This window comes from Myotis nattereri (genome assembly GCF_964212035.1).
Source record: "Myotis nattereri genome assembly, chromosome: 17".
Taxonomy (NCBI): domain Eukaryota; kingdom Metazoa; phylum Chordata; class Mammalia; order Chiroptera; family Vespertilionidae; genus Myotis; species Myotis nattereri.
The window spans coordinates 13,511,595-13,534,649 of record NC_138092.1 but is presented as its reverse complement, the minus strand read 5'-3'; the positions used below and the strand labels follow the sequence as shown (position 1 = coordinate 13,534,649).

At 35.5% G+C, this 23,055-nt stretch overlaps 1 protein-coding gene across 5 annotated transcripts in view; it reads left to right on the top strand.

Annotated features, from left to right (window-relative positions):
* Positions 1-22,509, top strand: part of RRM2B (ribonucleotide reductase regulatory TP53 inducible subunit M2B) — a 28,255-nt gene extending 5,746 nt beyond the window's left edge. For 2 of the 5 annotated variants that reach the window (XM_081111145.1, XM_081111149.1), the window contains exons 2-9: positions 2,914-3,069; positions 6,403-6,519; positions 7,299-7,432; positions 7,875-7,969; positions 11,670-11,803; positions 15,790-15,894; positions 17,506-17,619; positions 21,847-22,509. In XM_081111145.1, coding sequence (XP_080967271.1) covers positions 2,914-3,069; positions 6,403-6,519; positions 7,299-7,432; positions 7,875-7,969; positions 11,670-11,803; positions 15,790-15,894; positions 17,506-17,619; positions 21,847-21,999 — 1,008 coding nt within the window. In that variant the 3' untranslated portion in view covers positions 22,000-22,509. Of the gene's footprint in view, positions 1-2,913; positions 3,070-3,114; positions 3,208-6,402; positions 6,520-7,298; positions 7,433-7,874; positions 7,970-11,669; positions 11,804-15,789; positions 15,895-17,505; positions 17,620-21,846 lie in introns of all 5 variants that reach the window. The other 3 variants (XM_081111147.1, XM_081111148.1, XM_081111146.1) reach the window with 3 other exon arrangements.
* Positions 22,510-23,055: the final 546 nt, after the last annotated feature.

Below are 23,055 nucleotides of genomic sequence, written 5' to 3'. Positions count from 1 at the left end.
TGCTATAAATGATGATAAAAGCACAACCTAGGAGAACTAAAGGAAGAACAACGTGGGCCTAGACAAGTTTGAAATATCTGTTGACTGCAGACTTCTGCCTTTTCAATTGGGCTTTAAATTTGAAACTTTTCTAAGAGTTCTTTATTTCCCTGAGGGCAAGTCATAGAAGGTATTGATTGATCAAATAATTAACCACTATAATAGTTCTTTTATCATTTCTTTAAGTATAGAGAGAGAGACAACCAGAAATTATTATGTTCAATAATAACACAGTAATAATTTTAAAAGTGTATAGCACTTGAAAGTGTGCAGAGTATGGCAAGTATTATCTTTGATTTACAGATGATGATGCTCAGATTAAATAACTTGCCTGAAAACATGAATGCGCTTATTTTAAATGAATACAGTTGTGTACTATAAAGGACAGTCTAGAATAAAATAGGGTTATTTGGTTCACCTATAGAGGTGGCAAATTCCAAAATGTTTATTTTCAGTCTTATTTTTATTGTCTCATTCACCTGTGAACTATGTCCCCATCAATGCTTCGTAATTTCATTACATATATTAATTTTAACCTGGTAAAAGGGAAGGCAAATGCATTTTGAGAAAGTATTCCTCTGTAGATTTTTAAACTTGCATCAGTTAAAAACCATTGCTTTAAACCTTACCGATTTGGCTGTGTGTTTTTTCTTTCTTTATTTTGTACCAGTTTCAAGTCACATTGGTTCTTTCAACTTTATTGACAAAGAAATTATTTTTTCCTAAAGTCAAATTTGGTGGTTTCCTCCTTTGCCAGTTATATCACTACCACTTTGTTGAAGGAACTTTGCTTAGTGGGAGATAGTAATGTATACTCTTCTGTAGGTGTAGTTCATTTCAGTGTTTTGAATTCTGGGTTTTAGGTAGAGCTGGCCTTCCTCTAGCTGCTGTCCATGCATATAGAGGTGTAGCCTCAGGCAAGGCTTTGAGTTCAGACATATCCCAGTTCTAATCTTATTTCTGCCACTTATTAGTTGTAGGATCCTGGGTATGCTATTTACATCCTTCAAGATTTAGTTTCCCCATCTGTAAAATGGAAATAGTTTTCTATGTGTCAGAGCTGTTTACAGATTAAGTGGGATAATGTATATAAAGCATCCATGTGGTGATGGCGCAAAAGAGCCTCCGTGCCAGACCCAGAGGACCTGCTCTTATGCCTACCTCCTGTTCTGGAGCCTAGAACTGCAGTGTGTCAGTATCTTATGGTTCTTTGGAGACTGAACGCACTCAGTGGCAACACACATAACACACACATTTAAAAAACTTGACCACTTCCATTTAAAACATTTTCTTCATTTTTTCTGGAATGAATTTCGACTAAGTGCCAAGTACTATGCTAGGCTCTGGGGATTCCACTAAAGTAAAGTTCGTTTTTATTTTCAAGAAGGATAGTCTAGAGGAGTCTATAGACACATAATAGGGAATTAAATTGCAGTGAATCATGTGCTATGTTGGACTTAATCCAGGCATTTGGGGTAATGGAGGGTGGGGAGAAAGATGGGGGCACTCCGAGAAGGCTTGATTTGAGTGGTCATTATATTATTTCACTGATGTATTGTGACCTTACATTAAACTAAAAAAAGTCTAACAATATTCAGTAACCTGAGCCCAGGATAAAGAGAAATTAGCCCATTCATTCACTTGCTTAGCTAATGCTTATTGGCCTTTTATGCTTGACACAGTCCTACAGGAACATCACAATAGAGAAAAACTAGTTTGTACACTCTGGGGCTTCTGTGCTCTATCTGGGGAGGCTTGTACCTTCAGAATAAGTACTTACCAAATAAGGCAGTCTATGCTACAATGGCAGCATGTGTGAAATGTGGAAGCCCACCTGTGTCTGTGTGTCTCAGGCATTGACTGTGGGCCTTTCTGTCATCTGGTCTTGCCTCTTAGCCTCAAAGCTTAAGCACACTTGATTTGGAGAGGTATGAGGACTGGTGGAGGCAATGGTGAGGAACACAATGTACGGGCCTGGTATGCCTGGTACAGAAGAGAAACAGTTTGAGTTGCGAGTCCAGAATTGAAATATGTCCCAATAGTCTCAATTTATACACGTTTTAGCCTATTTGTATATACTTTACATATAATCATTCTCATGGACACACAACTCTTCTGATACTCTTGCTGACTATTTAAAAAAAAATACGGCTCTCCACCTTGTGAGAATGCCACCTTGTTTCCAAGTAGTATGTATGTAGGTATGTGTTCCTCACTTTATTCCACAAAGCTTTGAGACAGCCCACAGTGAGACTCTATGCAGTAAGTTTAACATGTAAATAGCAATAACAGATTGGTATATGGTCAGCTTCAGACGAAACCTCTGTTGGTACAGAGTTTTCAGGTAAGATTATATTTCAGTTAAAATTAGAAAAAAAAACATTAAACTAAAAAAACCAAAAAGCTTATAACTAGCTTATGTCTATCTCAAACCAGCATTCTGTCTTTGAGAGAGGAACGAAAGGGAATGTTTGGTTCACTAACTTAGAAATGTTCCCTCTGTGACATTTATGGGTCTAGTTTTGTGCTTATCCTCAAAATAGCATTAATGACAATAACTTTGTTCAAGGCTTATATGTGCCAGGCTCTGTTTAAAGCACTTTAATCATCAAAATTAATTTGATGATCACCTGTGAGAGAGGTATTATTTTACTGATGAGGAAACTGAGGCTCAAAGACGTTAAGCAACTTGCTATGATTACACAACCAACCAAACACTTATTAACCAGCTACGGGGTGACAAGTAAGGCTTCAACCCAACCAGGCTGGCTCCCAAACCTAGGCTGTTTCCCCAACTCCCTCAGGTGTATGTTTAGGTATGAATAAGGAGGAGATGTCTACACAAAATGGGTGTTTGTACTTTAATTTTCAAAGAGGTTATCTTCAGATACCAACGAAAATGAAGCAAAGTCAAGTGAAGAACCACTCCTAAGAAAGAGTTCGCGCCGATTTGTCATCTTTCCAATCCAGTACCCCGATATTTGGAAAATGTATAAACAGGCACAGGCATCCTTCTGGACAGCAGAAGAGGTAAGTGGCATCGCCTTTCGTCAGTAATCATGTTCTGTGTTGCAGTGTTCACATCTTCTGTTACAAGACATCGAAAAATGGACATTGTACCAGTATGATGGATGATACCTGCATAGAACTCTTGCTCTCTGGGTATATGTGTGTATTAATCTCTCTATATCTCTACCTCTACTATATATTTCTCTATATATATATCTGTTTGGATAGATATATTTGGGACTATATGCCTGTCTGTTTTTTCATGAGAGTGATTCTGTACATGTAAATACATGCTGTAACGAATGCAGGCTCGAGAGCAGACAAATCCTGGACCTACCATTTGCTGTGGAACTGGAAAAGTTGCTTAGCCTCTCTGTGTATCTTCCTCATTGTTATACTGAGCTAATAGTACCTGGTTTGGGGGACTGTTATGAGGATTGATCAGAGAAATCTTATTAATGAGATTAATGCCATATTTAGAATGTTACTTGGCACTTAGTAAGCCAGATAACTGTAAACCATTATTTTACACAGAATGGGGGGAGAGTTGCACAGAAATCAGAAGCACCAATTTTTGAAGCTTCTGTTATGAATTTTACCCACCTACTCAACCTTGTTATATTGTTAACATCTTTGTTATATTTAACATATAGAGCAAAACAAGACCCCAGCATTTTTAAATTGGGTTGTAGTGCTTGGCACACCTGACTGTCACCAACTGTTTGTGGTTTTTAGAAAGTTTTTTTGTTAGATATAGTTAAGAGAACAAAGGGAGGATACAGGTGGCTTTTTTCATTCACCATGTTTAGAATATATTTGTGATTCTTGAGTTTCTTGAAATTCATTTGAAAATTATATGCATTTTTTAAGCAAATGTAATATATGTTGTATTATGACTAAGAAACACTGATTTGAAAAATTATGCAGGGTAGAGCAAAAAGTTTACAGTTCTGAGTTTATTCTTGGATTATTATTTATTAGTGCATTGTTTTCCATATGAACAACTGTAAAACTAGTTTTGCCCCACCCTGTAATATGCAGGTTGTATATATTTAATAGGCAGCTTATAGGAAGATTCAAACACATATTTTGAAAGGGAGTCTAATACATTTAGTTCCACATATTTTTCATTTAAACAATCATATGAGTTATAATTTAATCAACTCTAGACTTCATTGTTTTATCAGTGGTTTAGCTTTATTCCTAAATAAAGAGATTCGTGCAATAGGCCTTCCTTTCCCCTGGCTGCTGGCACTGGTTTTCCTCCGGCACCCGGCACCCAGGCTTTCGCTGTGGCTGGGCTCCGGCTGGAGCTGGCCCTGGGGCCGGCAGCGCAGCGAAGCCTCATGGCCCCTGGGCAGTCAGGCTCTGCTCCACCACTTGGAGCCTATGTATGCAAATTAACCGCCATCTTTGTTAGGTTAATTTGCATACTCTCCTGATTGGCTTGGTAGCATAGCAAAGGTACAGTCAATTTACATGTTTGTCTATTATTAGGTAAGATATGGCTTATTATCAGAAACCTTGATTCAAAAGACAAAGTTCTGGGATTCTTTTTTTAAAACTATCCACAGAATTCTGATAACTAGTAATTTGGAATCAATATTTAGATGGTAAATGGATGACTTTACTGAAATAAGATAAAGCTGGCCAGATGGTTTACACTGGGAATGGAAAATGACCAATGTAATATAAATAAAATTTATAGGACCTTTTGAAAGCTGAGTGTTTGAAGAGATACGTTTGATATGTCGGAGTGAGCATATTGTAATATTAACATTTAATATCAGGAGTATAATAGTTAAAAACCAGGAAGGTATCCTTCAATTAAACCTCAGTTGAACTAAAATAATATAGGACCTGATTTTTAGCTTGTATATCTTAAAAGGTATTTGCAAATATTTTTCCCTTCCTGCCCCATTGTATCCCAATGCTTAGCACAGTGTCTGACATTTGTAGTGTTAGATAGGACAAGGGTTTCACAGTCTGGGCATTTAGTTTTGACTAAATGCTATTCTTGCTAAATGTAAAATGTAGCACAGTATTTTGCAGATGCAGCTGTAAAGAGAATGAGCTTGACAGGAACCCAACACTAAGTGTAGTCAACTGAAAAGAAGAAACCAATGTGGAATTAGCCAAATAGTGTAGATAACCAATGGCTAAGCCTCCCTTTCGCAAGCCAGTGCTTTGAATGTGAATCCCGTCTCCTTTACTTGCTGCAAGTAAATAAAAATAACTAATGAAAGCCACTTCTCATTCTTGACTAGAACACCCCAACTGTCAAATCCTTTAAGTTCAGGAATAGTAAGTAGGTGCTCAGTAATCAGTGAAAGAATAAAGTAATGAGGAAAGGATTTTAGAAAAGAACACAAATGATTCAAAGGGTGAACAAGTCCTTTTTAAAATGGTAAAAGAGATTAGGGTTTTGTAGAATAAATAAAAGAAGGACAAAGGACAATTATATACCTCAAATGTTTATGAGGTGACTGTGAAACATACTTACGAGATCTCCCCGAGCTGAAATGATATCTACAGGGTACATTTAAAGACTGTTTTTGAGTTGTAGATTCCACCAAACTCTAGAGTATATCTCGCTATTAATTCCAAGGACTAGTTCTAATAAACATGTTTGAAACATTTCTATTCTCAGAGGAAGTCATACTTATAAATTGCTTTAAAACCCCTGTTTGTGACCTGCCTGGCATTACTTCTAGATATGAAAGTAGATTAGACTTCATTAAAGTAGCAGCTATAACTGCTTAATTATCTGTCTATATATAACTGCCTAATTATCTAACACTATTGTGTTATATAAGTTGTTATGTATTATATAAAATGTTAAAGCATCAGCTGCTGGAAGTCATTAGTTTATTCACCTCAGTTCTTTCTTGACCAGATTCTATTCTCTCCTGCCTTTTGCCCCTTTCTTCATTTGTTCCAGTACCACTAAATTATGTTTTTCCCCCCAGCTTTATTGATATACTTGATATGTAACATTTTTGTAAGTTGGAGGCTGTCTTCGTGCTGTGTCCTAACATGGCAGAAAGGGCTGTAGAGCTCTCTGGGCCTCTTTCTTAAGGGCACCAATCCCATCCATGCGGGCTTCACTCTCATGGCCTCATCACCCCAAAGGCTCCACCTCAAACACCACCACTTTGGACATTTCAACATAGATATTTGTGGATGATGGTGAAAACAAACATTCAGTCTGTAGTGTGATGTTAATATTTTTTTCCTTCTTAAAAATTTTCCCGCTAATGAGATGTCCCTCCTTAACTTTGAGGTGGAAGTTATTTTTCCAAATATTTTGAGAATTTAACTTCAAGTCAAAATGTTGAAATCTTTTTATTTTAGGTTGACTTATCAAAGGATCTCCCACACTGGCATAAGCTTAAATCAGATGAGAAGTATTTTATCTCCCACATCTTAGCCTTTTTTGCAGCCAGTGATGGAATAGTGAATGAAAATTTGGTAAGATTTTTGTTTTATTTTACTTTTGTTTCCATTTAGCAGTTGAATGAAGATAATGGCAGTAAGATAATTAGACTGAACCTAAACATTTTTCTCTAGGAGATTAACTTGATGAAGCTTATTTCTTGAATTTGTTTTTCTGACGAAGTGTCAAAGGAAAGAATACATTTCTATTATTTGACCAGCACCATGTCATTATACCAAGCATCTTGTACCAATTTAAAATGCATAAGCATGAGTTTGATTTCTACCCTTAGATGTGAACCCTAATAAAGAACCTGCACCTAAATAACCCTTCTGGAGCTCTGTAATATAGCTCTGGGTTCTGGCTCCCGATTTTTAAACTTGTATTATGGTTGGCCAGGAGGCATGCCTTCTTGTTAAAGAAAATAGAGGTATATGAACTTTTATCATTAACTGAAAGGGGCTGAAAGGGGCTTCAGTAGATCTATCTGCTGTTGGAAAAAAAAGACTTAAGGTCAGTTATACAAAATGAAATAATTATTTTTTGGTAGATGTTCTACAGTTTATTTGTCATTATAGTCAGTTTCTCTACCTAACAGATCAATTCACTTAATTGCTTAAGAATTCATCATGCCGCTACTTTACTGTGGAGGGTTGATAAATAGTACTGCTTAAAATACTCCATAAGATCTTTCTGACCTGCTAGTGGCATGACAGGCAATTTTTAAGTGATAATTCTGATGTCCAGATTCTGATTTGCAGTGTTTAATGAGAGCCCACAGAATTGGATATATATGTTTCCCTTATTTTCATAGGTGGAGCGATTTAGTCAGGAGGTGCAGGTTCCAGAAGCTCGCTGTTTCTATGGCTTTCAAATTCTCATCGAGAATGTTCACTCAGAGATGTACAGTTTGCTAATAGACACTTACATCAGAGAGCCCAAGAAAAGGTATCATCACTGGGGTTTTATTTACAAAGTTTTATCATATTGCTTGGTTATGTTAGAGCAGAATTTACTCTGAAATGAAATGTTAGGGAAATTTTCAAATACAGAAGTATATATAGGAGTGTAAAGTTTACTATTGCCCAATAATGTGTTCACTTAAAAAAAAAAAAAAGAACTTGTATAGAACCTGTTAATCTGTGGAGCACATTCTGAATAGCAATTGAATATCGTAATTATTTGGTCTTGTATCAGACCAGATCCAAACCACTAATTTGAATTTTACTTTAACTTCTATATTTTGTGGATATGCAGAAATACAGAAAAATTACAAATCTGGTAGTAGACCATAGAGTTGCAATTATTATATCTAATTAGCCAATGAACATTTATTTTGATTAAGAAAAAAATGTTAATAACTTTGCCATTAATTATTTTGTTTTTACAGGGAATTTTTATTTAATGCAATTGAAACAATGCCATATGTTAAGAAAAAAGCAGATTGGGCCTTGCGGTGGATAGCAGATAGAAAATCTACTTTTGGTTTGTAGCTTTAATTTATATACATCAAACTTGCCTTGAGCGTTATAATACTATTTTACCTGGTGTAATTGTCTCAAAGTCTCAATGTGCACCTTTATTTGAATCATTCTTTCTAATTAATTAGGAACCAGGATTAAAATAATCTAAAACTGCCCTGCTCAGTTGTTGGAGCATTGTCCTGGCCACCAAAAGGTGGTGGGTTTGATTCCCAGTCAGGGCACATACCCAGGTTGTGGGTTCATCCCCGAGTGGGGCAAGATCGATGTTTCTCTCTCTTTCCCTTTCTCTCTCTAAAATCAATAAAGTTATTTTAAAAAATTAAAATAATCGAAAACTGTACCTATTCTGTTTAATAAATTGAAAGTTAAAAGGCTAAGATGTCAGTGTATAATAACAAGTAAATACGTCAGTCACATAGAATCTGGCAAGAGTCTTAAAGCAATCCACAGTTTATATCTGCTTTCAGGAATGTTTATTTTTTAAATTTAAGGTGAGTCAAAGTCTTACATTCTTCAGGAAACAAATACATAGTTTCTGAAAAACTAAAGATTAGTGCATTCAACTAGAACAAGGAACCATTTGCAGGAACAGGCTTATTTTTTACTCTTCTGGATGAGTTGAAATTCTATAACTTTTTAAAGGAAGTGATTAACATTGTATCTTATATGTAGTAGTTGCTCAGTACATCTTTTTAAAATTAATTAAACTATTCAGATAATTCATTTGAATACCTCTAAGTATCTGTCTTATTCTTATCTATTTTATAATTTGTGTTCTTTACTTTCTGGATTGAATTAAAATGTGGGGAAGCAGAGCTCAAGATTTTTTATTTCAGGACTCATTTGTACACTTAAAAAATTTTTGAGGACTCCAGAGTGCTTTTATTTGTGTGGGTTATTGATATTTCCGTATTAGAAATTAAAACTAATAAACTTTAAACATATTTATTAATGCATTTTTAAATGAGAATAACCTGTTAGATTTTAACATATTTTTGAAAAACTATATTTTCCAGAAAAGAATTAGTGAGAATGACATACTTTATAATTTTTGCAAATCTTTTTAATGCCTGACTAAATAGAAGACAGCTGAATTATATCTGCTTCTGTATTTGCATGATGTTGTTTTAGTTGAAGTGTACAAAAAAAATCCACCCTCATTCAGATAAGTAGTTAGAAAAGAGAGAGTATTTTACTAGGCTTTTCAGATTATTATGGTAATGCCATGTAGCATCTGCAAAACACTATATACTCAGGAGAGAATGGTAGTAAAAAATATAAAGTAGTGCCTTAGTATTTTTAAGAAAATAGTTTTGACCCCACAGACCTCCTTGGTCTGTGAATTTCCAGCGATCCCTGGAGCACACATTGCAGTCAGTGATGTAATGTAAGGTATGACAAGCTTACAGTACATTAGGGAAGAAACAGATACATTTGTGTTGCCTTCAGTTCATTTTAAGAATGAGAAAAGCAGTGATTCTAAATGTGCAAAAAAATCACTGGAGAATTTGTGGAAAAGCCCTGCAGAATCCTGGTCTTCACCCGAGTGATGCAAGAGGCCCAGGTAGGACTGAGGAATCTGTATTTTACACATAGTTTATTTCCTACAAATGGTTTGAAAGGCACATTTTGAGAAACAATGGCTTTAGAGATTAAAAAAAGGGAAATTCCAAGATGTTCAATATGCAATGAAAATATTAGGATGGATAATTACTGATGGAAAATTGAGAACAGGCAAAAAAAAAAAAATGAAGAACAGGCGCCAAGAAAGCATGTATTTCATGACACTGCCAACGAAAGCAACCTAGAAATACAGAAAATTAAAGGAGGGTGCAGTCAGCAAGCAGCACCAGAGGCTCCATTTAAGTTCTCCCTATTGCTTACTCTCAAGGCAAACTCCATTTAGGGTTCTGAGTCAGGGCCTCTGGGAAAAGAACATGGTCTCAAATGGTGCAGGAGAGTGGAATGGCTGGTGGGAAAGGAAAAAGTGAAGAACACATTGGTGGCTCTCTTTGGGAGAGGAGCTAAAAGACACGAAAACTTTGTCTCGCTTCACCAAACACCTGTACTTCCTGTTAACTGGCTGGGGAAGTGCAGTTTTATGAACTAATTGTGCCACCTGCCCTGTTAGTGCCTTTAGCTTGATGAAGTTGGCTTAGGGCTTTGCTAGTATTTTAGGTGACCTACTAGAATGCAGTAGAACAACTGTTCTTTCCTCAGAACCAGACTCTTCTAATCCTTTACATTTAGCTAAAGAGAACCTAAGAATATTCCTTTAAAAAAGCATTAGCTTATTTGAAAGTTAACATGTTATAAGAAGATTCAACTCCAATATAGCTAAAAATTCTTAAATATATGCTTAGTTTTTTAAAAATTGAGATATAGTGCTTAATTTAAAAAAGATTTTGAAAAAACTTGTTGATTTGGTTTCTGGGCAGAATAGTTGTATTTGATATAATTGATCTATCTGATTTGGTTTGTTTACGATAATCAGGGAAAAGAACAAGAACAAACCAGAACACTATTTAGAGGCAGCCAGTAATATTTAAACTTAGTCATCTTTCTTTTTGAAATTAAATATTATAATGACATTTGTTTGGGAAGTTATAAATATTTATTCAGTTTTTGCATCAAGTTTTAGCAATTTCATAATGTCTTTTATCATCTAGTACTTACATAGTTTCCATTGATTTAGATCAGGACACATTTATTAAGAGCCTGCTATTGTGTATTTGGTCTCCCAACAAGTACTGGGATACCAACTATAATCTTTAGTTGGTTCAAGTCCTCAGTTGCCTTTATTTTACAGTCTTACCAAACAAACTTTTCTCCCTAGACAGACATGTACATAAATATTTCAGGTATGCAATGTGGCATAGGGGCTTGAGAAGGATCTTCTTTTGGGTTAAACCTATAATCATCCGCAAGATATAATGTTGCAGATATGCTGCCACTAGAGACATGTTAGGAGACTGGCTTCTGCAAAGTCCTTGCCTAACAGTGAGTACGCCAGCCGGGCCTAGGGACCCTACCTGTGCATGAAATTTCGTGCACCAGGCCTCTAGTTTGTTATAAAAGCCATCTTCTCTCCATTCTTGAGGCACACACACTTACTGTACTCACAGGCACGTGTGGTGCACAGATAAATCACTTCTTCTTTTTTAGTGTAGAAGGTTCTCCTTTGTCTGCATACCAAGACCTATAGGAGAGTTCAGTGTTAGACATAGGATTTGAAGTAGATATACCTTTCTGTACTTTTTTCTGCTCTAGTAGGTAGAGGAGGCAGATTTCCTCCTAAGGACTCTTGGCTATTGCACTAACTTGATTTGGTTTCTGGGCAGAATAGTTGTGATATTGTTATAAAAATATGCTGCCGAAACCGGTTTTGCTCAGTGGATAGAGCGTCGGCCTGCGGACTGAAAGGTCCCAGGTTCGATTCCGGTCAAGGGCATGTACCTGGGTTGCGGGCACATCCCCAGTGGGAGATGTGCAGGAGGCAGCTAATCGATGTTTCTCTCTCATCGATGTTTCTAACTCTCTATCTCTCTCACTTTCTCTCTGTAAAAAATCAATAAAATATATATTTTAAAAAAATATGTAAAGTGTGTGTGTGTGTGTGTGTGTGTGTGTGTGTGTGTGTAGCTTAAAAATGTCTGCAGCATATAATATTTCGTACAATGAAACTAGTTTTTGTCTCCTAGGGGAAAGGGTGGTGGCCTTTGCTGCTGTAGAAGGAATTTTCTTCTCAGGCTCATTTGCTGCTATATTCTGGTTAAAGAAAAGAGGTCTGATGCCTGGACTCACCTTTTCCAATGAACTCATCAGCAGAGATGAAGTAAGGAATGAAGTATTCTTCTATTAGTATTTGTATTTATACTTGGTGTTCATTTATTTTTCTTTCCCCTGGAAAATGCTTATGGTGACACAAGGATCCTGGTAATTAAAAGAAAGTCATTTCTTCCTTGGCTTTTAAGACACTGCTTTCCTCCTGCCTCTTAACTATTTCTCCTCAGTCTCCTCTGCTCATCCTTAAATATTGTATCCTGGTTCCCTCTTTCACTGTGTATGACCTCCTAACTGATCTAATTTATTCATGGAATTAGCTACCACCCAGATGCTCATAACAACCAAAACTTTGTCTTAAGTCCATCTATTCTTTTCTGAGCTCCAAACTTGTGTATTCGGGTGCACATTAGATGGTTTTTCCTGGAAGGCGAAGTCAAACTCATCTTTCTCCCCAAGTTTATTCTTCGTCCTGTTTTCCCTAGCTTATTGAGGGTTGCTAACTTCCGTTCACTCATTTAAATTTGAAATCTGGGAGTCATTTTAGATGGTTTCTTTTATTTTGCACACACACACCCAGATAGTAACTAAACCTTGTCTCCCTCTACCTGCAATACCCTTTCCATCTTTCCTACCAGTTTTTTAATTTGTTGGTTTCCTTCTTAAAGTTGCAACTCAAACTTTCGTGACCTAATGAGGTAAAGTTGATCACTCTTTCCTCCATGTATCGCTGTGAAACTGGAACTTGTTCCTACCTCACAGTCCATAACATATATTGTACATCTTTTCTCTCTTCTCTGCTAGTCTCTAAGCTCCTTGAGTTTATCTTTCTGTTCTCAGTATTTAGTCCATTACAGCAATTCAATTCATGTTTATTGACTACACTAATCCTGGCTGAGCTTACCTCAAAGTGGCCTTAATTTCTCTGAGTCTCAGTGTCTTCAAATATGAACCTTAAAAGGGTTTTGTTAAAATACAATTAAACAGTATGTGTGAGTACTTTTTAAGTGCCATAAAATGCTTTGTATAATTACCTTTTGTTGTTTCATGTCTTTAAATTTCTTATATTTTTATTATTAATGTCATATCTGATTATTATAGAGAAGTAAGAGAATAAAATCACTCAATCTCAACACAGATAATCACTTTTAGTATTTCATTGCATTTCTTTCTGGGTGGTTTTTTTGACATTTAAATCTATGTAGATATATACGGACATCATATTTTTACAATTTGAGATATTCTTGTATTTTTGTAAGCTATTCTTTTTTTTCACTTAGCAGAATATTGTGAGAATTTTTCTATGACAGTAAGCATTTTTTGTAAACAGTAATTTTGTTAGATATATAATATTCTAATGAATATTACTGTTTGACTATTCTATAGTTAGAAATTTAGGTTGTTTCCAGATATTTTGTTTATTTGCTTTGCTATAATGCAAAATGCATATCTTTGTATGTAAACTTTGTCCCAAATTCATAATATTTTTCTAAGCTAGATTTACTAGAGGTAGAATTACTAGATTTTAAGGTATAAAACTTTTAAAGGTCATTCATACTTGCTTGCAGATTTCTTCCCAGAAATTTTATAGCAATATTCAGCCCTACCTAGCAACCTATGAATGTGTCTTTTCTTAATATTCTCTTACTAGAATTTGGATTTATGTGATAAATATTTGACAAATTTTTTTAAAATATATTTTTATTGGTTTTGTTTTGTTTTGTTTTGTTAATAGAGAGAGAAAAGGAGAGAGATAGAGATATAGAAACATTGATCAGCTGCCTCCTGCATGCTTCTTACTGGGGATTGAGCCTGCAACCTGGGCATGCGCCCTGACTGGAAACTGAACCAGTAACCTCTTGGTTCATGGGTGGATGCTCAACCACTGACCAGGCTATTTGACAAATTTGATAGGGTAATGAGATCTCATTATTGGTCTTATTTGCATTTGTTTGATTACTACTTAGATTGAACATTTAAAAATAATATTAGTCATTTATATTGTTTCTCTGTATTTGCTTATTCTTGTCTTTACTTTCGTTGGTATATATTCCTAATGCATAGTGATTGAGCTCTTTCACTAAGTATTTTTAAATGATTTTTAAAAATATTTATCATGATTATAATATAAAATATGAATTTTGTTATATCTATTGCAAATATTTTCCCAGTTTGTCTTGCTTTTTTATTTTGTTTGTTTTTTTAACATACAAAACCTTGAAATTTATTGATGAGCTTTGTGTGATGAGTTAAGTAATCACACACATTTTCTTTTTGGCTTTTTAACATTTAACTTTCTAATGCAATTGGAAAAGGGCTGCGAGATACCACTACCCTACTCTTGCACAAATTTTGTGCATCATGCCTTCAGTCCTATATGATAATATAAGGCCAATATGCAAATTGACCAAACAGCAGAACAACCGATTACTATGACATGCACAGACCACCAGGGGGCAGGTGCTCAACTCAGGAGCTGCCCCCTAGTGGTCAGTGCACAGCCCTAGCTTCGTCTGGAAGGATGGCTGGTCTAATTAGCATATTACACTTTTATTATTGTACATAGTTTTCAGTTACTTGTTGATTTATTTAGAAAAACCTAAGAAAACTCTCATTTGTAATCCTTTAAAGTGGCTGTGTCTTCCTCTTCACCCTTTGGTGACTTACAAAATTGTTTCATTTTTCTTGTGGTTTAGAAATGTTAATCGACTCTGCCTTAGTGTCCTTCTCTGTTAATTTTGTTTGGAATGCCATCATCTTTCTGTATCTCTGGCTTCTCTTTTTTTTTTTTTTCTGACTTTTTGAAATTTTCTTTGTTGTCTTTAGCTTTAGAACATCTGTGTTTATTATGGGTTAAATTATTGTAGGTTGAATCTCCTTGCTCTGTTCTTCAACTATTTAACATTCTATACTATTTCTTGTATTTGCATAACCATTCTGTTGTCAAGGTATTTCACAACTTTTTCTTTGGTTGAGTTATTTGCAATGTCATTTCTGCTTTTTCAGCTTCAAATGGTATGCTTAATTCTTCACTTTCCATTTTCATTGCACTAAACTCATTTTTATCTTGAGCCATTCTTATCTATACTTATAAAAGGGTAATATGCTAATTAGACCAGGTCAACTGGCCATCTTTTGGATGTCCAACTTCCTTCCGGACAAAGCCATGGTTGTGGGGGCCAAGGCAGAGGCAGTTAGGAGCGAGATCAGGCTGGCAGGGGGTTAAGGGCAATCAGGTCGACAGGGGAGGGCAGTTGGGGGTGAGATCAGGGTGGCAGGGGGGGACAGTTGGGGGCAAGATCAGGGTGGCAGGGGAGGGCAGTTGGGGGTGAGGTCAGGGTGGCAGGGGAGGGCAGTTGGGGGTGAGGTCAGGGTGGCAGAGGAGGGCAGTTGGGGGTGAAGTCAGGGTGGCAGGGGAGGGCAGTTGGGGGGGCGAGGCAGGTAGGCAGGTGCGTGGTTAGGAGCCAGTGGTCCTGGATTGCGAGAGGGATGTCTTCACAGGGATCGGGCCTAAACCAGCAGTCGGACATCCCCTGAAGGGTCCCAGATTGAAGAGGGTGCAGGCGGGCTGAGGGACACCCCCCCACCCCACCCCCCCGTGCACGAATTTCGTGCACCGGGCCTCTAGTTTAATATAAATGTCTTTTCAAAATCTGAGTGTTTCATCTGTTCTTTAAATACTTACTTTTTAAAATCATTTCTTAATTTTTTTAGACATTAAAAATGAATGAACTTTTATATAGCTCTTCTTGCTTTGTTTTCCTTTCCAAAATGCTTTTGGTCATAGTTTTTGTTGTTGTTAATTATCCTTTTTTCATGTTGATAAGCTAAGATTTGCTGGCACTGAAATTTTTTATTACGGGTTATTGTAATTTGCATTTTAATGAGATCTGAAGAAAAGAACCTCCTGGCCCTCTTAATCCTTCTACATTCTTGCATTCTGAGACCCTATTCTATCTGATGCTTGACACATCCCTGTGTGAAAATAGCTGATTAAACTTGTTGGGGTTTTTTTTGACATTTTTTCTTCTATTTTAGGGGCTTCACTGTGACTTTGCTTGCCTGATGTTTCGATACTTAGTAAATAAGCCTTCAGAAAAAAGGGTCAGGGAGATCATCGTTAATGCGGTTGAAATTGAGCAGGTAAGCAGGGAAGCTTATATATGATTAGCACATCACTTTCTGAAGTGTGTATCGTTCTATTATTAGGTTGACTCATATGAAACTGCCATTTTGCAGGTAAAAATAAAAATCAGCAATTTCATATGGTCAATCTGACAGGACCAGTAGATAATGTATTACAATTATTATGTCAGTTTATAATTTGCTCTATATGTAAGTATTATACATTACTTTACATATATAAAGTCTGTTTAAGGACTGTTTTTTTTCTGTCTCATTGACCTGTCAAATTTTGTGCCATAACAAACTATTTTAATTATTTTAGCTTTATGTTTTTAGACTGTTAGCTACTAGAGGGAAGTGACAGTTACTTGTTTGTTTTGTATTCTCAAAAATCTAGCAGGGTATCTAGCTAGAAGCATGCACCAGATGCTTATAGAATAAATAAATTAATTAATGAATAGTAAAACTCAATTTATAGCATGTAACGATCTATGACTAGAAAGATCTGGATGCTCCACTTAGGATGTGTTTTTATTATTTGAAAGAACTAGTTTAAAAGTAAAACAAATTTTAAAGAATGTTCTTAAATACTGCATAGTTAAACGGCCAAACTTTTTATATTGGGAGAGGGGAAAAGGCATAAAATACATTTTGGTATCTGTAATCATTTTGAGAACTAAGTCCAGATGGTTAATGTTTTTATTTTTCCTCTATTAACACTTTACCATTGTCTTTTAATATACTTGGAGTACAGTTTATCGCCCAACCCTCTTCCAGTCTCATTTTCTTTGTTAATTGTGTTTTCTCTCTTTTGTAATATCCTTCCATAATTATGTTCTCCACAATGATTATCTTTGGTGAATCTTTTTCTAGATATTTCAGAACAAAGTATCTCCAAGTACCATAATTTACCCTGGCACTGGGTAGCTCAGTTGGTTTGAGCATCCTCTCAGTACGCCAACGTTTCGGGTTCAATCCCCAGTCAGGGCACATACAAGAATCAACCAATGAATGCATAAATAAGTGGAACAACAAATCGATATTTCTCTCTCTTTCTCTCCCTCCTTCCCTCCCTCTCTCCCTTCCTCTCTCTCTGAAATCAATCAATATAAAAATTAAAAGTGCCAGTAATTTGATAATTAGCTTCCATTTATTTTGGCTATTTGAGAATGTGAAATAATGTGAACAGTAAATATCCCAAACATTTTTTTAAAAAATGGACATTGGCCCTGACTGGTTTGGCTCAGTGGATAGAGCGTCGGCCTACAGACTGAAAGGTCCCAGGTTCGATTCCGGTCAAGGGCATGTACCTTGGTTGCGGGCACATACCTAGTGGGAGGTGTGCAGGAGTCAGCTGATCGATATTTCTCTCTCATCGATGTTTCTAACTCTCTATCCTTCTCCCTTCCTTTCTGTAAAAAATCAATAAAATATATTTTTTTAAAAAAGAAATCAACTTAAAAAAAATGGACATTGTTTGCCATGTTGAAAGAATTTAACCTAGTTTACTTTTCTTGGACAAGATTAGTAACTTAGAAGATTAATAAGACTAAAACTATCCTTTTATTTGGAAGATACATACTTATTGTTCTGTCTTTGTACTATATTCTATTTTTCTTTTTCTCTCAGGAGTTCTTAACAGAAGCCTTGCCAGTTGGCCTCATTGGAATGAATTGTGTTTTGATGAAACAGTATATTGAGTTTGTAGCTGACAGATTACTTGTGGAACTTGGATTCTCAAAAGTAAGATGTTTTAAAATGTATTACTACTAAGCTAAAATGTTATTGTCAAATGAGGTGATTAAAATATTGTATTTCAACTGAAATCATTTGTAATATACTAGTTTACTTTTAAAATGTCCATTCCATTGTTTTGCATGAACAAATTGGCTTTGCAAAATCCTTTGAAACGTAAAATGAAATTCATAACAGAAGTAGGAGGCTGATAAATCTTAGAACTAATAAGCTCAATAAATTATTTTATAATAACTGCATTTATTATTTAAAATCGGATTATTTTTAAATAATTACATTTCATATGCATATATGTGTTTTACCCTCATATAAATCTCCATGTATCTTTGATGTAATTTTGGGGTTAATACTTTTTTTTTAATATATTTTTATTGATTTCAGAGAGTAAGGGTTAGAGAGCAAGAGATAGAAACATCACTGATGAGAGAGAATCATTGATCGGCTGCCTCCTGCACACCCTCCACTGGGACTGAGCTCACAACCTGGGCACGTGGTTCATAGGTTGGTGCTCAACCACTGAGCCATGCCAACTGGGCTGGGTAAATACTTTGAAATAGGAAATAGTTATTATGACAACATTAACTATCATAACTTACTCTTTGAACTCAGTTGTCTTGAAGTTATTTCTGTCACTTTGTTTATCAGATATAATGTATAAAGAGGTGTGATTTTCACATGACTTAGCAGATGGAAGCTGCAGCCAGACTACCTGGGTTTGAATCCTGGTTCCACTGCTTTCTAGCTATGTGACTTAGGCAAGTTGCTTAAGCTTTATCTCAGTTTCCTATCCATAAAATGGAGATGATAATAATAATACCACAAAGGGTTGTTTAAAGCATTTAAAATAGTGTCATACTTACAGTAAAGGCACAATAAGTGGTTATGTTGTATTCAACGTAAGTGGAACATTCACAGAACTTTACTGTGTTCCACACCATGGTAATTAAAAATTACTAGTACAAGTTTGATTTCTTAGCATGGAAATGTAAGTTTAAATTGCATTTAATGAGAAGCCTTATGAAATTCATGATTCTGGGTAATTATTACCTTTTTTGGTTATGCATTTATATTCTGGTAACTACAGAAATACTGTAAAGAGTCAGGTGAGGGAAAGGTTTTTGTAAGATAAACTATCCTATATAATAAAAGGCTAATATGCAAATTGACTGAACGGCAGAACAACCGGTTGCTATGATGCACACAGACCACCAGGGGGCAGATGCTCACTGCAGGTCAGTGCGCTGCCTCCGTGTGGCAGTGCTAAGGATGTCCAACTGCTGGCTTAGGCCCACTCCCCGGCAGTCAGACATCCCCTGAGGGCTCCCAGACTGTGAGAGGGCATAGGCCAGGCTGAGGTACCCCCTGAGTGTACAAAGTTCATGCTCCGAGCCTCTAGTATTTTATAAATTTAGTTGCAACATTCTCTCTGTTTATCAATAAGTAATGAGAGAAATCAAGATTACAATTATATTAATATGATCTCTTAAATTTATAAACTGTGTATTAAAAATTTATATTTGTTCCTAAGTTATACCAATATGTTTGTTATAAGAAAATTAATTTGCTTACTTAAATCTTAATGTGAACTCGCTATCCTTTATCCCACCACCATATCCTCACACCCACACATCCATGCTTTCCTGCTTATTGGAAAACCTTGGACCCCTGGGTCTAGCTTTCCCTTTGGGAACTTGCTAAATATAGGTATATAAAACATGCCTCCTACAAAAGAAAATCTAAACATAGTGTAAAACATCATTTTTCACAGGCTTTCAACATATCTCAATAAACTCCCCAAAGCAGAAATTATACAGACCTCTTAGATTTTAATGCATTTAAATGAGAAAGTCATAATAAAAGATTGCCAAAAAGTTCCATCTACTTAGAAATTGAAAAGATATCCTTTAAAATGAGATTAAAAGTGAAAATATAAACTAATGGAAAATGTAAACTAAATGACAATAAGATTACTGTATATCAGAATTTATAGAATCCTCAGGAAAATTTATAGCCTTGAATGTATATATTAAGAAAACAGCAATTAAAATACATAAACTAAACTTTGAACTCAAGGAGCTGTAAGAAGAACTATTCTTAATGATGACAATTTTTGGTAAAATAAGAGATTACTTAAATTAGCAAATGGTTGTCATTTATACAGAATTCCAATTAGGAGCCATGTTTATGATGTTTTCAACTTCTCTTTTAGTTTAGTATTAGTTGGTAAATATTTGAGTACTTCAGTGTGTCAAAAACAAGTCACTTAATTTCACTTGGTCTTAGTTACTTTGTCTATGCCATGAATGATTGGGATCAGATTTTTGGAAGGTTGCCAGTTTTAAATCCAGTGAATCTATAACTATTGGTCCAGTACTTTTTCCACTTATCTGGCTGTATGTGGTAGCACAAATTTTCACTCCCTCCTAAAACACTTTCTGACAGGAAAAATTTCACAGAATTCTACCACTCAACCATACTAGCATAGAAGTGTGTTGTTTTTTAATTAAGAAAATATATATGTATTTCCAAAATATATACACACAGTTTGAATAATTATAAAGGCAGTGTTCATTAAAATACATTTCATTTTCAAAATTAAGCTTTCAGCTGCTGAAGTATGTATACATTTTTTAGGACAATACACACACACCTGTGTGTGTGTGTGTGTGTGTGTGTGTGTGTGTAAAGATATAAATCACAGAGTATACAATTCATCTATTAATAAATGAAGAATACAGTGTTTTTAATATATTCACATTTATGCAGTTATCACAACAATCTGTTTTAGAACATTATTCTTATTACCCCACAAAGAAACTCTGTACCGATTAGCATTCAGTCACATCTCTCTTTCCCCCACCTCCACCTCAGACCTAGGCACCATAATCTAATTTCTGTCTCTTTAAATTTGCCTCTTCTGTATATCCCATTTCTCATATAAGTGGAATCACACAGCATATGGTCTTTTGTGTTTAGCTTCCTTACTTAGTATAATGAAAGTATTATCAGTACTTTATTCCTTTTTATGGCCCAGTAATATTCTTTTGTTTAGCTATACTAAATTTTATCCATTTAACAGGTGATAAACATTTGAGTGATTTCTACATTTTGGCTATTATGAATGATGCTGCTATGAACACTGATGTATAAATTTTCGTGTGGACATATATTTTCATTTCTCTTGGATATCTAACTAGAAGTGAAATTGCTGGGTCATATGCTAACTCTAGTTTTAATCTTTAGGGGAACTTCCAGACCGTTTTCTACAGTCCTGTACCATTTTACATTAACACCAGCAGTATATGAGAGTTCTAATTTCTCCACATCCTCACCAATGCTTGTTGTCTGCCCTAATGTGTGTGAAATGGTATCTTAATGTAGTCTTGATTTGCATTTACCTAATGGATAATGATTTTGAGCATCTTTTCATGTGCTAATTGGCCTTTTGTAAATTTTCTTTAGAGAAATGTTTTCTTGTCTACTAAGATTCTTTGCCCATTTTTAATTGGGTTATTTGAATGTATTCTTTCTGTGGTGTTCATAATTTCTGCTGGAATACTCCTAAATTAAAAAGTCCTCTTTTATTGCGCCTCATGACTCATTAAAATGTTTCACAGTTTCCGCCAGCTGTATCTTCACGTCTTCTTCTTGAATTGAGAAGCAATAAAAGAGCTTCTTGTCAACATATGTCCCACTTTTTTGGAAAGGTCACTGTGGGTAGGATTTATTCTGTCTTACCTCATCATGGTTCCTTACCTGATGTGATTATTCTCTTATGGAACTAAGAAATATTTAGGTCTACACTACACTGTTGGGAATTTAATCTTTTCTGCTTTCATGTTTAGGTGACTACCTAATGGTAATACCTGTGAAAAATGTCTATAATATCTATGGTCCCTTAAATTTCGCAAGCTGAAAACATTTTAGTTGGTTGGTGTTAAATCTTTCATTTCCTGAGATAACCTCCTTTTCCCTTTCTACTTCTTAGAATACCAGAGATGCTAGCATAGTATCTTGAAGAGGTTAGTAGGTGATTTTTGTCATCTGAACATTTATCAGCCTTGAGCCTCTCCAGATCCTTAGGGAATAGGTGGTCCTGTGGGTGACTAGATAGGTGTTGGAGACCTGAGCTCTGTTATCTGTTGCTCTTCTTGTGGGATATAATTTGGCTTCTTCAGAATATCTAATAACATTTCTTTTTCTTCTTTTTTTCAGATTTTTCAGGCAGAAAATCCCTTTGATTTTATGGAAAACATTTCTTTAGAAGGGAAAACAAATTTCTTTGAGAAACGAGTTTCAGAGTATCAGCGTTTTGCAGTGATGGCGGAAAACAGAGATAATGTCTTCACCTTGGATGCAGATTTCTGAAATCCTTCCCTTATCTAAACTTATTGGTAAATAGCAGTCTATTTTTCTCTGCTTTAAAAAATATAAAAACAAAAAAATTTTTTTTTAAGTATCTTCTTTAAGGAATTCCTAGGAGTTTGCTCAAAAGGAAATCCAAAACCAAATATCAATCCATTTGGATCTGTATGAATACACTCCAACTTTCGAGTTTAACAACCAGAATGTGACCTACATGCTTTTGTTTTGTTACCAAAATGTAAGATGGCATTATGTAGTGATTAATAGCTTGAGGTGAGGTCTCAGATTTGAATTTGAGATTCTGTCCTTACTACTTTGTGTGACACTTGGCAAGTCAGTTAATTACTCTCAACCTCAGTGTACTTACCTTTAAAATGAGTGTAACAGCCCTGGCCAGTGTGTCTCAGTTGGTTGGAGCATCATCTCATGAATCAAAAGTTGGTGGGTTTGATTCCTGGTCAGGGCATATGCAGGAAGCAATTGATGGATGTTTCTCTCTCCCTTCCTCTCTCTAAAATAAATTAAAAATAAAAATAAATAAAATGAGTGTAATAGTAGGTCTTAAATTCAGAGAGGGCATGTGAGGATTCAGGCACAAAATGGGTGCTTAGTGCTACCACCACCACCACCACCACTACTGCTATTACTACTAGTACGTATTATTATTAATAGTGTTAATTGCAGTGATATTGTGGTAAAATGCTCCCATATCAAAGTAATTGTAATTCTAGATCCTAAGATCTAGTGTTAGATCTTAGTATATTTAATGTTTGAGGAAGGATATAAAGATTTCCTAAAAATCATAATTCTCATTAATTTGAGAGTAACTTCTTTGAATTCCTCGGTATGTAGTAAAGGAAATTTGGTTCTTAGTTGCTTTGGGAAGGATACTTATGGAGTGGAATTCAGGAGGTTATCTTAATAGTTGGCCTTATGAGCAAAATGATTCTGCTCCTTTAGGAATTAAAAAGGGTAACTATTGCCAGATGTAACCCTGGAATGTTTAAAACCAGGCAAATTAGCTAGACGAGCATTTCCCAAAGAGTGTTTGAAGAGTTA